Source organism: Hemiscyllium ocellatum, chromosome 19 (assembly GCF_020745735.1).
Source record: "Hemiscyllium ocellatum isolate sHemOce1 chromosome 19, sHemOce1.pat.X.cur, whole genome shotgun sequence".
Classification (NCBI taxonomy): domain Eukaryota; kingdom Metazoa; phylum Chordata; class Chondrichthyes; order Orectolobiformes; family Hemiscylliidae; genus Hemiscyllium; species Hemiscyllium ocellatum.
The window spans coordinates 6,761,484-6,777,098 of record NC_083419.1 but is presented as its reverse complement, the minus strand read 5'-3'; the positions used below and the strand labels follow the sequence as shown (position 1 = coordinate 6,777,098).

At 45.7% G+C, this 15,615-nt stretch overlaps 1 protein-coding gene across 4 annotated transcripts in view; it reads left to right on the top strand.

The window, feature by feature from the left end:
* The first annotated feature begins 1,477 nt into the window (after positions 1 to 1,477).
* scaf11 (SR-related CTD-associated factor 11) overlaps positions 1,478 to 15,615 on the top strand; it is a 72,574-nt gene continuing 58,436 nt past the window's right edge. For 2 of the 4 annotated variants that reach the window (XM_060839633.1, XM_060839630.1), the window contains exons 1-2: positions 1,619 to 1,737; positions 9,667 to 9,754. In XM_060839633.1, the coding sequence (XP_060695616.1) occupies positions 9,694 to 9,754 (61 nt within the window). In that variant the 5' untranslated portion in view covers positions 1,619 to 1,737; positions 9,667 to 9,693. Of the gene's footprint in view, positions 1,551 to 1,618; positions 1,738 to 1,780; positions 1,837 to 9,666; positions 9,755 to 15,615 lie in introns of those variants that run through there. The other 2 variants (XM_060839631.1, XM_060839632.1) reach the window with 2 other exon arrangements.

The following is a 15,615-nucleotide window of genomic DNA, read 5'->3' as shown; positions in this document are numbered from 1 at the left end:
CACTTCAGCACCTGTATCACCCCCGTCCCCACTAACTTCTGAGCTCCAGGCTCCCACCCAAGGACATTGCCTTTCACAGGGTCTCACTGGCCTGGCATCCTCCTGGGAAGGGCAGTGCTTCACATTGGCTTGAGGCCCTGCTCCTGACATTATACCTCGGGTAGGATGCAAAAGGTTGACCCAGCTCCGTGATATACACGAGCAGTTGCAGTCATCTTCCACCTTCCTGTCATCCTTGTTAGAGACAAAAAAAAAGAATGTGCAGATGCTGGAATCCAGAGGAGACAAACAAGGGGCTGGAAGAGCACAGCAAGCCAGGCAGCATCAGGAGGTGGAGATGTCAACATATTGGGTCGAGACCCTTCATCAGGACATCTTGACGTTGCCTTGCTTTGCTGTGCTTTTCCTGATTGTCTACTCCTGTCACCCAATGTTGTGTTAAAGGCCACTCCTGCAGGCTGCATCTGACAAATACAACATTTGTAAAATAAATAAAGTATCAGCACACCCATTGCTTGTGGTTCATCCAGAATTGACCTTTATTCCTGCAAAGTATCTCCATGGACCTCTGCAGTGAGACAGCGCCCTCAGCAGCCGGCAGTAGGAACTGCAGTGAGACAGCGCCCTCAGCAGCCGGCAGTAGGAACTGCAGTGAGACAGCGCCCTCAGCAGCCGGCAGTAGGAACTGCAGTGAGACTGCGCCCTCAGCAGCCGGCAGTAGGAACTGCAGTGAGACTGCGCCCTCAGCAGCCGGCAGTAGGAACTGCAGGGAGACAGCGCCCTCAGCAGCCGGCAGTAGGAACTGCAGTGAGACTGCGCCCTCAGCAGCCAGCAGTAGGAACTGCAGGGAGACAGCGCCGTCAGCGGCCGGCGCGGGGAACTGCAACGAGACTGCGCCCTCTGCAGCTGGCGGTGGGAACTGCGACGAGACAGCGCCGTCAGCGGGAATTACAACGAGACAGGCGCCGTCAGCGGCCGGCGGCGGGAACTACAGGCGAGGCGGCGCCGCCAGCTACCCGCACAGGGAATTGCTGCGAGACCGCGCTGGCGCAGCGAGGCAGCGCCGTCAGCGGCCGGCGGTGGGAATTGCAGCAAAGCAGCGCCACCAGCGATCGGCGGTGGGAATTGCAGCGAGGCAGCGCCACCAGCGGCCGGCGGTGGGAACTTCAGGTGAGGCCGCGCCACCAGCGGCCGGCGGTGCGAACATGAGGCGAGGCAGCGCCACCAGCGGCCGGCGGTGCGAACTTCAGGCGAGGCAGCGCCACCAGCGGCCGGCGGTGGGAATTGCAGCGAGGCAGCGCCACTAGCGTCCGGCGGTGCGAACATGAGGCGAGGCAGCGCCACCAGCGGCCGACGGTGGGAATTGCAGCGAGGCAGCGCCACCAGCGGCCGGCGGTGGGAACTTCAGGCGAGGCAGCGCCACCAGCGGCCGGCAGAGGGAAGAGCTCCTCAGCCTTCCCCCTCCCCCGCCTGGAACCCCCCCCCACCCCCCAACCTTCCTCCGAGAGGGCGACATGTGGCTGTGAGGCTTCGGGCCTCGTATTTCCGCAGTGAGTGCAGCGGGCGTTTGTTGGTGTCGGTGAAGGGGGGGGAGGAGGGGGAACGCGGGGCCGGAATTGGCCCCTTCGAGTCGGCTGCGGGGTCACGGCGTCGACGATGATCACATGAGGGCGGAGAGGGACTGACCTATCGGAGCCCGGGGACCGAGAGACAGCGAGCGCGGGGCCTCGGACTCGGGTAAGGGGGAGAGGGATAGGCCCCGGCCCAGGCCCCGGCCCCGGCCCCGCCCGGGAGGTTACACACTGCATGTGCGCGGCCTCCTCCGGCCCTCTGTCGGTGAGCGCAGCCCGGGAGAGAGCTCACCCCCGCGGGGCTGCAGGGAGGCCTGAGGCCTGGCTTTTCCTGTCACACTCGGAGCCGGGGACCGGGCGGCCCTGAGTGGGGGGTGGGGGGGTGTGGAGAGGCCGCTTTGTCCGAGCGGCGGCATAAAGCGAGAGCGGGGCCTCGGGTCTCGGGCCTGGGCGGGAGCGGGCTCCCGGGGGGATGGGGAAGGGGTGTCCGATGGTAAACAAACAACTAACCGGGACGGGGGGGGGGGCGAATAAACACCAGAGTGAGGGAATAATATAAACTAAACCCCGGGGAGGGGGTGGGAACAACCTTCATCTCTAAAGGGGGGGGGGGGAGAAGAGATTGGGAATAATCTTCATCCTAAAGGGGTGAGGGGGGGGGAAGAGATTGGGAATAATCTTCATCCTAAAGGGGTGAGGGGGGGGGGGGGAAGAGATTGGGAATAATCTTCATCCTAAAGGGGTGAGGGGGGGGGAAGAGATTGGGAATAATCTTCATCCTAAAGGGGTGAGGGGGGGGGAAGAGATTGGGAATAATCTTCATCCTAAAGGGGTGAGGGGGGGGGGAAGAGATTGGGAATAATCTTCATCCTAAAGGGGTGAGGGGGGGGGGGGAAGAGATTGGGAATAATCTTCATCCTAAAGGGGTGAGGAGGGGGGGGAAGAGATTGGGAATAATCTTCATCCTAGAGGGGGCGGGGGGGAAAGAGATTGGGAATAATCTTCATCCTAAAGGGGTGAGGGGGGGGGAAGAGATTGGGAATAATCTTCATCCTAAAGGGGTGTGGGGGGGGAGAAGAGATTGGGAATAATCTTCATCCTAGAGGGGTGGGGGGGGGAGAAGAGATTGGGAATAATCTTCATCCTAAAGAAGTGTGGGTGGGAGAAGAGATTGGGAATAATCTTCATCCTAAAGAAGTGTGGGTGATGGGGAGAGATTGGGAATAATCTTCATCCTAAAGTGAAGGGGGGAAGAAAGAGATTGCGAATAATCTTTGTCTGGGGGCGGGGAAGAGTGTGAAGAAAGAGGTTGGGAATAATCTTCATCCTGAGGTATATAGATTAGGAATAATCATCATGCGGGAGGGCATGTTTTGGGGAATAATCTTTGTCTTGCATTGGGGGGAAGTCTTCACTTTGAGGGATGTGGATGCAATTGGGTTGCCAGATGGAAATTGGGAATAAATTTCACTTTTTTTTTCCTGGGGAAAATACAATTTGCAATGAAACACAATATTAACTGGTCAAACCATATTTCTGCACAATTTCTTTCACATATGTCTATATACATGCATGGCAGTAATCTATATGTGTTGAAAATATATTTATGTAATTGATGCAATTCTCATAAAGGCAAACTATTTTGAAATAAATTGCAATAATTTGGAGAAAGGGCGGAGGAATGAACTAAATTGCTTTGTCTTTTGGCACAAGATTTTGGAGTGGCTGGTCTTTCTTTGAAATTCTATTTGTTAGACTATGTTACACGTTGAAATGGTTCAAATGGATCAAATTACTCCTCATCTCAAGTGTTTACTGTTTTGGAACAATTGTTTACGATATAGTTTTGCATTAATTGCTTTGGGTGAAATTTTATAATTCACTGTTCTTTCTCAGCTTTCACTTTTACCAGAATCAGAGTATTGATAAGTGCTGGTTAAAAATCAGTTTACCAGTTTATTATTTTGAATAGCATTGAGAATAGAAAGACATAGTCAAAAGGTTATTAAGTTATTGTAAACTTCATCTTTCATTTTGTTAGGTGTTACTGAATTAAACACTAATTTGTGATGTTTTAGCATCAACTATTTATAGTTGAGTGTACTACCACTTCCTGTTTATCTGTAGACGATACTGGTTCCATGAAGGTTAATTTCAAGGTAATATGGGTCTTCCATGCAAGAAGCACAAATTGATTTCAACCTTTTTACTTTAAAAGCACAACTGTTAGATCCTTTCGTCTGTCTTGGCTACATTTTTTTTCTGAACTAAGTAAATGAATTATTTGGAATTACTTAATTACAGACTGATCTGACACGCGGCTGGCTTGTCCGGCTGATTTGTGGTGCAGAGTGACACCAACAGCATGGGTTCAATTCCTGCAGCTGCTGAGGTTACCATGAGGCAACTCTTCTTCTCAAGCTCTCCCTACACCGGAGGCTAAACTGTGCCAGTTGTCTCTTTCTTTTGAGATAGCAGTCCTGTGGTCTTCAGGGACTGTGGTGACTTTATTTTCACCTTTTAGTGAAATAATGACTGTTACGGCTGTGTATTGTTATCAGATGAACCGAATCAGTACATATTGATACTAGATGTGCATGAATCACAAAGTTAATATGTAGGTACAGCAAGTGAGTAGGAAGGCCGATGCAGTGATCTTGTTAGTTGCAATATAAATGGTACATAAAAGTAAAGGGATTTTGCCACAGTTGTGGACCATGTTTGTGAGAGTAAAAAATGAGGTCTGCAGATGCTGGAGATCACAGCTGCAAATGTGTTGCTGGTCAAAGCACAGCAGGCCAGGCAGCATCTCAGGAATAGAGAATTCAACGTTTCGAGCATAAGCCCTTCATCAGGAATAAGAGAGAGAGAGCCAAGCAGGCTAAGATAAAAGGTAGGGAGGAGGGACTAGGGGGAGGGGCGATGGAGGTGGGATAGGTGGAAGGAGGTCAAGGTGAGGGTGATAGGCCGGAGTGGGGTGGGGGCGGAGAGGTCAGGAGGAGGATTGCAGGTTAGGAGGGCGGTGCTGAGTTGAGGGAACCGACTGAGACAAGGTGGGGGGAGGGGAAATGAGGAAACTGGAGAAATCTGAATTCATACCTTGTGGTTGGAGGGTTCCCAGGCGGAAGATGAGGCGCTCCTCCTCCAGCCGTCGTGTAGTTGTGTTCTGCCGGTGGAGGAGTCCAAGGACCTGCATGTCCTCGGTGGAGTGGGAGGGGGAGTTAAAGTATTGAGCCACGGGGTGATTGGGTTGGTTGGTTCGGGCGGCCCGGAGGTGTTCTCTGAAGCGTTCCGCAAGTAAGCGGCCTGTCTCACCAATATAGAGGAGGCCACATCGGGTGCAGCGGATGCAATAGATGATGTGTGTGGAGGTACAGGTGAACTTGTGGCGGATATGGAAGGATCCCTTGGGGCCTTGGAGGGAAGTGAGTGTGGAGGTGTGGGCGCAAGTTTTACATTTCCTGCGGTTGCAGGGGAAGGTGCCGGGGGTGGAGGTTGGGTTGGTGGGGGGTGTGGATCTGACGAGGGAGTCACGAAGGGAGTGGTCCTTGCGGAACGCTGATAGGGGAGGGGAGGGAAATATATCCTTGGCGGTGGGGTCCGTTTGGAGGTGGCGGAAATGGCGGCGGATGATACGTTGTATGCGGAGGTTGGTGGGGTGGTAGGTGAGAACCAGGGGGGTTCTGTCTTGGTGGCGGTTGGAGGAGCGGGGCTCAAGGGCGGAGGAGCGGGAAGTGGAGGAGATGCGGTGGAGGGCATCGTCGATCACGTCTGGGGGGAATCTGCGGTCCTTGAAGAAGGAGGCCATCTGGGCTGTGCGGTGTTGGAATTGGTCCTCCTGGGAGCAGATGCGGCGGAGACGAAGGAATTGGGAATATGGGATGGCGTTTTTACAGGGGGCAGGGTGGGAGGAGGTGTAGTCCGGGTAGCTGTGGGAGTCGGTCGGTTTATAATAGATGTCTGTGTTGAGTCGGTGAGACTCCATTTGGGATACTGTGTGCAATTGTGTTCTCTATTTAAGAAAAGATATAATTGTATTTCAAGCTATGCAGAGAAGTTTCACTTGGTTTAGTTCCTAGGATGAAGGGGTTACCTTGTGGATCGGTATCCATTGGGAGTTTAGAAAAGTGAGAGGTGATTGTATTGAAATGTGAAAGATCCTGGAATTGGGGTGGACTGGGGAGTTGACAGAATAGGTGATGAAATGATGTTATGTTTCCCATTGTTGGAGAGGCTAGAACCAGGTGACACAGTTTTAACAGTAAGAAGTCTTCTATTTAAGTTGGCAATGCAATTGTTCTTTACTCTGGGAATCATTAGGTAATGAAATCCTAAGAGCAATGTAGCAAGCTTTTTGAATATTTTTAAGGCTATGTTAGATACCCTTGTCTAAGGTTATAGACGGTAGTCAGGAGAGGTGAAGCCACAATCATATCAGCCTTGATTTTGTCAGTTGTAGCACATTGTCAAGTGTCCTTAATTTGTATGTAAATTACATAGAGGATGGCAACCATGTCATCCTTAAGGGCACTTGTGTAGTAGTATTGTCCCTACCTCTGAATCAGAAGGTCAGGTTCAAGTCTCACCTGCAGAAATGAGCAATAAAGATGAACTATGATAATGTAGAACCTGGGGGGGGGGGGAAAGTAGTGTGGGTGGGTGGATGACTGATTTAGAGGAGCAATGACTCACAAGCTACTAACCCTATGCACTGAGATGGCCTCCTCTTCGTGGCAGACATCAAGTAGCCATTGCCAGTCATTGTTTAGCATCTCTATTAAGTGTGCAGGCATGATCTAGAGTCATAGAGATGTGCAGCACAAAAACAGACTCTTTGGTTCAACTTGTCCATGCCAACCAGATATTCTAACATAGGTCACTACCGTGGCAGGCTTCCTTTCTGCAGGCTCTTGATGTACTATTCCAAATAATAATTTGGTATATTGTATTCTTTTGTCTGTTACGGAAATTATCTGAATTATCAAATTTAGTTTTGTCACTTGTCATAATGAACTCGTGTTTTGTCACTTACCATAATGAACTCGTGCCATGGCACAGTTCAAGTTGTAATATTACAATAGATTGGTCTTTTCCCTTGACCCTTGGGTCTGCTGTTAAATAGTTATAGAATCATAAAGATGTACAGCATGGAAATAGAACCTTCGGTCCAACTCATCCATGGTCTATATCAGGTATATCAAGAATAAAAGAATGACTAGAATGAGATGAAGGCCAATCAGTGATAATAGTGGGAAGTTGTACGCTGAGTCAGAGAAGATAGTGGAAGCGTGAACACTTTTCATCAGTGTTCACATTAGAAAAAGACAATGTTGTCAAGGAGAATACCGAGATACACTCTACTAGACTATCTGGGACTGAGGTTCACAAGGAGGAAGTGTTAGCAATTCTGGAAAGTATAAAAATAGGTAAGTCCCCTGGGCCGGATGGGATTTATCCTAGGATCATCTGGGAATCCAGGGAGGAGATTGCTTTGCCTTTGGCTTTGATCTTTATGTCATCATTGTCAACAGAAATAGTGCCAGAAGACTGAAGAATAGCAAATGTTGTCCCCTTGTTCAAAAATGGGAGTAGCGGCAACCCTGGTAATTATAGGCCAGTGAGCTTTACTTCAGTTGTGAGTAAAGTGTTGGAAAGAGTTATAAGATTTATAATCATCTAGAATGGAATACCATGATTAGGGATAGTCAACACAGTTTTGTGAAGGGTAGGTCGTGCCACACAAACCTAATTTAATTCTTTGAAATGGTGACCAAACAGATGGATGAGGGTAAAGTGGTTGATGTGGTATAAATGGATTTCAGTTAAGTGTTTAATAAGGTTCCCCAAGGTAGGCTATTGTACAAAGCATGGGATTGAGGGTGATTCAGTGGTTTGGATCAGAAATTGGCGAGCTGAAAGAAGACAGAGGGTGGTACTTAATATGAAATATTCATCCTGGAGTTCAGTTTCTAGTGGTGTACTGCAAGGATCTGATTTGGGGCCACTGCTGTTTGTCATTTTTATCAATGACCTGGATGAGGGCATAGAAGGATGGGTTAGTAAATTTGCAAATGACACTAAGGTCGGTGGAATTGTGGATAGTGACAAAAGATATTGTAGGTTTCAGAAGGACACGGATAAGCTGCATAGGTGGGCTGATTAGTGGCAAATGGAGTTTAGTACGGAAAGTTGAGGTGATTCACTTTGGAAAGAGTAACAGGACTGCAGAGTACTGGGCTAATGATAAGATTCTTGGTAGTGTAGATGAGGAGAGAGATCTTGGTGTCCAGGTACATAGATCCTTGAAAGTTACCACCCAGGTTGATAGGGTTGTTAAGAAGGCATATAGTATATTAGCTTTTATTGGTAGACGGATTGAGTTTTGGAACTGAGATTATGCTGCAGCTGTACAAAACCCTGTGAAGCCACACTTGAAGTATTGTGTACAGTTCTGGCCACCGCTTTATAGGAAGGATTTGGAAACTTTTGAAAAGGTTCAGAGGAGATTTATGTTGCTTGGTACGGAAGGAAGGTCTTGCGAGGAAAGGCTGAAGGACTTGAGGCTGTTCCATTAGAGAGAAGAAGGTTAAGAGGTGACTTAATTGAGGCATATAAGATACTCAGAGGGTTAGATACGTTGGACAGTGTGAGCCTTTTTCCTTGGATGGCGATGGCTTGCACAAGGGGACGTAGCTTTAAATTGGGGGGGGTGATAAATATAGGACAGATATCATAGGTAGTTTCTTTACTCAGAGTAGTTGGGGCGTGGAACGCACTGCCTACAACAGTAGTAAACTCACCAAATTTAAGGGCATTTAAGTGGTCATTGGCTAGGCATATGGACGAGAATGGAATAGTGTAGGTTAGATGGGCTTCAGATTGGTTTCACAGGTTGGCACAACATAGAGGGCCGAAGGGCTTGTACGGGACTAATGTTCTATGTTCATCCATGCCGACCAGATATCCTAAATTAATCTAGTCTCATTTGCAGCACTTGGCCCATATCCCCCTAAACCCTTCCTATTCATGTACTCATCCAGATGCCTTCTAAATGTTGTAAATGTACCAGCCTCCACCACTTCCTCTGGCAGCTCATTCCATGCGCACATGACCACTCTGTGAAAATGTTGCCCCTTCAGTCTCTTTTATATCTTTCCCCTCTCACCCAAAACCTATGCCCTCTAGTTCTGAACTCACCCACCCCAGGGAAAAGACTTTGCCTGTTTACCCTATCTATGCCTCTCATGATTTTTAAAAACTCTGTAAGGTCACCCTTGGCCTCTAATGTTCCAGGGTAACAGCCCCAGCCTATTCAGCCTCTTCTTATAGCTCAAACTCTCCAACTCTGGCAACATCTTTGAACTGGTGGGACGTTTGTTGGTTACTTTTGGCACATTTTAAGACCAATACACATGATTATAAAAATTGTAAGGTTGGACTGAGAAGGTAAAATTTCATATCCAGTGTGTAGAGTGATGATTTATAGCAAATGATTTGACTGTTGATAGCTTCCCAGGATTGCTTGAATGGAATTCTGCTCCTTTTATGTTTATTTTTAAATTAATAAGGACTTCAGCAGGTAAATGCTGTTTTACAAAGCAGTAGTGTCTAATTGGCAGTTCTGAGAAATTGACACAATAGAATGTCAACTAAAAACAATTAACTTTTGACAAAAAATTCTCATTCATAAGAGGTACTTGCTTTACCTTCTAAATTGCTTGTTTAGATACTGTATGATAAGTGTAATATTACACTACCCCATGATTGAACTCATTTGTGTCAGCTATTACATTGGTACTTTTGTCTTTTTTGTAATCTTGCTCCTGTTCTTTAGTTGGGAGGTGGTGTAACGAGCTCATAGTAATATCCAAACCATTCTAGCAGATAAAGTTCTTGATTGATTTGACAGTGTTGAAGACTATACCTCCCAGTCTCAAATGAACAATTTAAACAAGTGCTATTCTAGGATTGAAGACAACGCGCTACTGGGCAGATGTTCCTTCTGTGAATCAAGAACAGAAAGTGATTGTGTTGAGAGAGTTAACTATATATGTGATGTCTCAAACTTTGCATTTAAATTTGGTTTCACTTGCAGTTCTGCATTATCAACTGTGAGTAAAAGATGGGACGGAGGAAATTACCTGAAACTGCAGCAGCCCCAGATCAGGATCAAGACTTTGATGGTGAGTTTATTTGCACTGTGATGTGTGCTTGAAAACCTTTGAAAATCTAGTGAATTGGAAATGTATTACGTTGTGTTTATGTTTGTAGCCAATTGCTGTTCTGAGAATAAACCATGGTTCAATTGGGAAAGGTTGTAGTCCTGTAGTTTGTCATTATCTTTGATGTAACATTGAGAAATGCATTTTAAGTATTACTGGGATGTTGCTTGACCATGAAAGGTAAAGCATAAATTGAGAATGTCTGCATTCATTCATTGGGAGTAAAGTAATAATCTGGTCTCCCATCTTCTATTGTTTCAGATTAGCTGCTGGCAGATTGTTAGAGAGTAACAACTACTAGTGAACACTGATCTTGAGATTTGTAATGTTTTTGGTGAACTTGTTTAGGTTCCTGGAGGTGTAATGCCTATGTGAGGTTTTGAAATAGAAATTTGGCTAATTAATTGTTGGAACAAATCTTTCTTATTGGCAGGTGTACAAGTGAGTGCTGTTGGAGCAGAACAATATGCTTTAATAGATGTGGGGTCTCCTCACATATAGTGAACAATCAGAGTGGTCAATTGTTTTGATCTTTTAAAATGTCACAGACCTGATATGTATTTAATATAATTCATACACAACTCCTGGTCACGTGTAATTTTATCTCCTTGCAGATATATATGCCTTAAAATGGCAGCTGTTGAAATGGCCACAAAAAAAGATGTTAAGCATTTTTTCAAAACGTTTCACTTGGATATGGTTCAGTATCAAGAGTTTTCATTGTGTTGTCTATTCCCATTGAGGATTTTGTTTTTGTTGAGACTTTTTGTGTAAATAGTGCATCTTGTTGTCATCACTGCTTTTTAAAAATTGGGTCTGAAGTGTTTTGAGGTTAGTTTGCGTTTTTTCTGTGTTTCATATTACTTGCTTTTCCTAGTTAAAAATCAGACAGCACCAGGTTATCGTCCAACAGATTTGTTTGGAAGCACTAGCTTTTGGAGCGTTGCTTCTTCATCAGGCGAATAAGCCACCTGATGAAGGAGCAGCGCACTGAAAGCTAGTGCTTCCAAATAAACCTGTTGGACTATAACCTGGTGTTGTGTGACTTTTAGGAGAAAGTGAGGACTATAGATGCTGGAGATCAGAGCCTGAAAATGTATTGCTGGAAAAGCGCAGCAGGTCAGGCAGGATCCATGGAGCAGGGCTGAAGAAGGGCCCATGCTCAAAACGTCGACTCTACTGCTCCTTGGATGCTGCCTGACCTGCTGCGCTTTTCCAGCAACACATTTTCATTTGTGTGACTGTAAACTTTGTGCACCCCAGTCCAACACCAATGTCTCCAAATCATTGCTTTTCCAAATGGTTGCTGATATCTCATTTGATTTGGAAGTTTCCTGTTGACTATTTTTTGTTAAAAAATGAGGTCTGCAGATGCTGGAGATCACAGCTGAAAATGTGTTGCTGGTCAAAGCACAGCAGGCCAGGCAGCATCTCAGGAATAGGGAATTCGACGTTTCGAGCATAAGCCCTTCATCTCCCCATCCTATTTACTTATTTCTCAGCCCCACTCCCACCAGAAAAAAACCCACCACCCCACATCCCTGATGAAGGGCTTATGCCCAAAATGTCAACTCTCCTGCTCGTCGGATGTTGCTGAACCTGCTGTGCTTTTCCAGCACCACATTTTCCGACTCTGATCTCCAGCATCTGCAGTCCTCACTTTCTCTCAGACAAAGGAATCAGTTGACCTTTTAGAATGACTACAGTCCTGCTGCTCCCAAGCTTGTGTTGGAAAGGAAATCCCTGTGTTAGTTCAGACTTGATGGTAAGTATCCAAACCAGAAAGGGATGCAAGTTGGAGATAACTTAGGGTTTTTGGTATTATGGTCTTGCTGATTTTGTCACCCTGGGCTGTGGAGACTTCAAGGTGCTGTTTTAAGTATGCCTGCTGAGCTTGTACCACCATATTCAGTCAAAATATATACTGAGGGTTTTGTCCAGTCTAATGCAAGGCAGGGCAGTCACGTTTTAATCTTTGTCACTGGGGTTAGGGGTGTTACCGATGAGCAAATATCAAAAAGGTAAAGGTTGGCACAAAAGTAAACATGAATTTAAAAAGCAATTCAGAAACAATAAATCATAATGTGTATTCATAAGTAATAAACATCATTTTACATGTGTCAAATAACAGGGATAACTAATAACCTCTTTACGAAAAACCAAATACTGGGGAAAACTCAGCAGATTTGGCATCATCTGTGGAGAGAAAGCAGAGTTAATGTGTCACATCCAGTGACTCTCCTTTAGAACTGATTGTCGCTAGGAAATGGTTGATATATATGATGAAGGATTGGGTAGGGGGTGGGGGGAGGGGGGTGATTAGTGGTGGTGGTAAATGATATCCCACAGCAAGATAACAGCAATTGGACAGACAATAGAATGGGTTGAAAAGTGTGATGCTAGAAAAGCAAAGCAAGCCAGACAGCATCCAAGGAGCAGGAGTCGATGTTTTGGCCATAAGCCCTTCATTGGGGATGTGAGGGTGTGTGAAGAAGGGGTCTCAGAGATAAACGGGAGGGTAAGGGTGGGAGGAACGTAGCTGGGAAGGCTTGGGAAGACCTCATCTCCTCTCACCCCAGATCCAGCCTCCAACTTGGCACTGTCCTACCTCTCCATCTTCCTACCCACCTATCCGCTCCACCCATGCCTGACTTGTCACCATCATCCCCCACCTGGATCTATCTATCACCTTCCCCTCAACCCCAATCCCATCCTATTTACTTATTTCTCAGCCCCACTCCCACCAGAAAAAAACCCACCACTCCACACCCCTGATGAAGGGCTTATGCCCAAAATGTCAATTCTCCTCGTCGGATGTTGCTGAACCTGCTGTGCTTTTCCAGCACCACACTTTCCGACTCTGATCTCCAGCATCTGCAGTCCTCACTTTCTCTCAGACAAAGGAATGGATAAAGGTCAGCCTGGGGAATCATTAGCTGCTAATTGGGACCATTAGTGGCTGACAATAGGATGGTTGTGGTCGCAACCCATGTGATGGCAAGGCCTGGAGTGTGGAGGTTGGGATAAGGACATGGGAGAGGGTGCTCAAATCCTAAAATTATTGAACTCGTTATTGAATGTTGAAGGCTGCAGAGTTCCCAAGTGGAAAATGTGGTGCTGTTCAAGCTTGCACTGAATTTCTCTAGAGCACTGCAACAAACCTGATATTGGCTAGGGAACACTGTGGTATGTTGAAGTGGCAGGCAACAGGAAGCTCAGGGTCATTTTTGTGGACAGAATTCCTGTTCTTTGCCTATTTGGTTAAGAAGCAGCAATGTGGAGAGCGAGCTAAGCCCAAAATTCAGTGTGAGCAAATGAGAGGTCTTGCACTGTTGGAAAAAAGGGGTACAGGCATGGACTGTTTTCGAAACGGTGAGAAAATTCATAAAGCCAAAGTGCAAAATGATCTGGGAGTGCTAGTCCAGGATTCTCTAAACGTTGACTTGCAGGTTGAGTCCGTTGTTAAGAAAGAAATGTCATATTGTCATTTATCTCAAGAGGGTTAGAATGTAAATGCAGCGATGTGCTACTGAGACTTTATAAAGCTCTGGTTAGGCCCCATTTAGAATACTGTATCCAGTTCTGGGCCCCACACTTCAGGAAGGACATACTGTCACTGGAGCGTGTCCAGTGGAGATTCACACGGATGATCCCTGGATGTTAGGCCTATCATATGATGATTGGCTGAGTTTCCTGGGATTGTATTCATTAGAGTTTAGAAGGTTGAGGGGAGATCTATTAGAAACTTACAAGATGATGCATGGCTTAGAAAGGGTGGACGCTGGGAAATTGTTTCCGTCAGGCGGGGATAGTAGGACTGGTGAGCACAGCCTTAGAAGTAGAGGGGGTCAATTTAGAACGGAAATGAGGAGAACATTTCTTTAGCCAGAGAGTGGTAGGCCTGTGGAATTCATTGCCACGGAGCACAGTGGAGGCTGGGACGTTAAGTGTCTTCAAGGCAGAGATGGATAAATTCTTAATCTCACAAGGAATTAAGGGCTACAGGGAGAGTGCGGGTAAGTGGTGTTGAAATGCCCATCAGCCATGATTGAATGGCGGAGTGGACTCGATGGGCTGAATGGCCTTACTTCCACTCCTATGTCTTATGGTCTTATGGAAATCATGATCTCTGGGTAGGGGTTGGGGGCTGAGACTGAGACTGAGCCAGGCAGTTAGGTTTAACTAAACTTGTGTTTGTTTCTGGAGGTACATACCCACAGAATCAGAGGTGATCTTTTAGCCTGGGTTTTGTTTGTCTCCCAGCATGAATTGTGAAGAGACTGTTGGGGAGACGTTAGAAGGGGAAGGATGGGTCTCTCTCCCTGGCTCATGTCATTAGCATCACCCCTTCAACCTCGCCACTTACGCCACCTGTCCCCTACTCCCTGCAATGGGGATAGGTTTTTGGGGTGGAAGGAGGATCAAATTGATCTTTGTTTGATATTGCTTGCAAGTCTGATAATTACAAGGTGAAAAGCCTTAACAAAATGTGTCTTTTCCCCATTAATACTCAACGTTATTTTCATGAAGACTAAGTATGATTGCTTTCATAATTGGCAGAGATAGTAGTTTGGTGAGATATCATATAAATTATATCCTGACTGTCTGATGGAGTTCCAGTTTGAAACCAAACCTTTAGATTGATAGTGATGATAACTCAATTTCTTATTTCTCTCCTTCATTTGGTGCACAGGGTAGAATTGAATTTGTCAGTTGGTGGGTAGGGGGTTAAAAGGTGCACATCAGGAAGTTTCTTTGGTTTTATTTAATACAAATCCATAATAACTCCTCACAGGATCATCAATCAGTCTTAAGGTGTCCAGTCTGAAGGGCATTTTTACTGAAGGGCTGTGTATCGCTCATCTCTAGATGATCTATTTTGCTGATACCATGGAACAGAAAATGTGTCTTAGGATGTTATGCTATTTACATTCAAATTGTTGATGTAACCAGGGGTGCTTGGAGGAATCTGGGGTGTTAAAGTTAGTTGCTATTCTTTGAGAATGACTATCTGGTTGTTACTTGACAACTTTATGGGATGTGTGTCAGCTCAATACACCAAATGTCCAAATACTAGTGAGGAGCAAGTTCAGAGTACTGTGAGGTTTATTGTTGCTGGATAGGATTTAAATTGTTTCACAACTGAATGGATTGTTAAGCCATTTCAAAAGACCTTTAGACTTGACTACATAGTGGAGTACTGTAGTCATGTGCAAGCCAAACCATTTAGGTGTGGCATACTCACTTCCCTTAAGGATATAAATGAATCAGTTAGGATTTTTTGGTGCATGGCCCCTAAATGATTAGATCTATTAAGTGCAAACTTGCCAATGTTAAATTAAAGATCTCTGTTTTGCAAGTCCACCCCAATAACAGTTGAAGTGCCCATAGAAGGGCACTAAATCTGACGATAAGGGAGGTGGATTGAAGCAAGCCTGTTGTTGAACAATTCTTAGTTTTCTGACTATATTGATTAAAATGTTTCCCAATAACATCATTAATTCCTTCACTCAACTCTGTCTGATATCAGTCACACTTGATTTTCAAGCAAAAGTATTAAAGCAATAGAAACATGAATATTTTTGTAATGTGGGTTTTGGTGTTACTCTTAAATCTGAATTGCAAAAGCACCTCTTGGAGTGGAATTTGTCATTCACAAAAGTAAATTCAGGTATACCATGTAAAACATGTGTTGGAGGCAGGTGAGAAATGTCATTCTGTTCATCTCGCCTCACTCTAAATCTGAGTCATCTGTTCTCATTACTACACTCAGCGTTCTAGATTTATCTTTATTATTTCATTTGCTCATGTCCAGTTCCCCC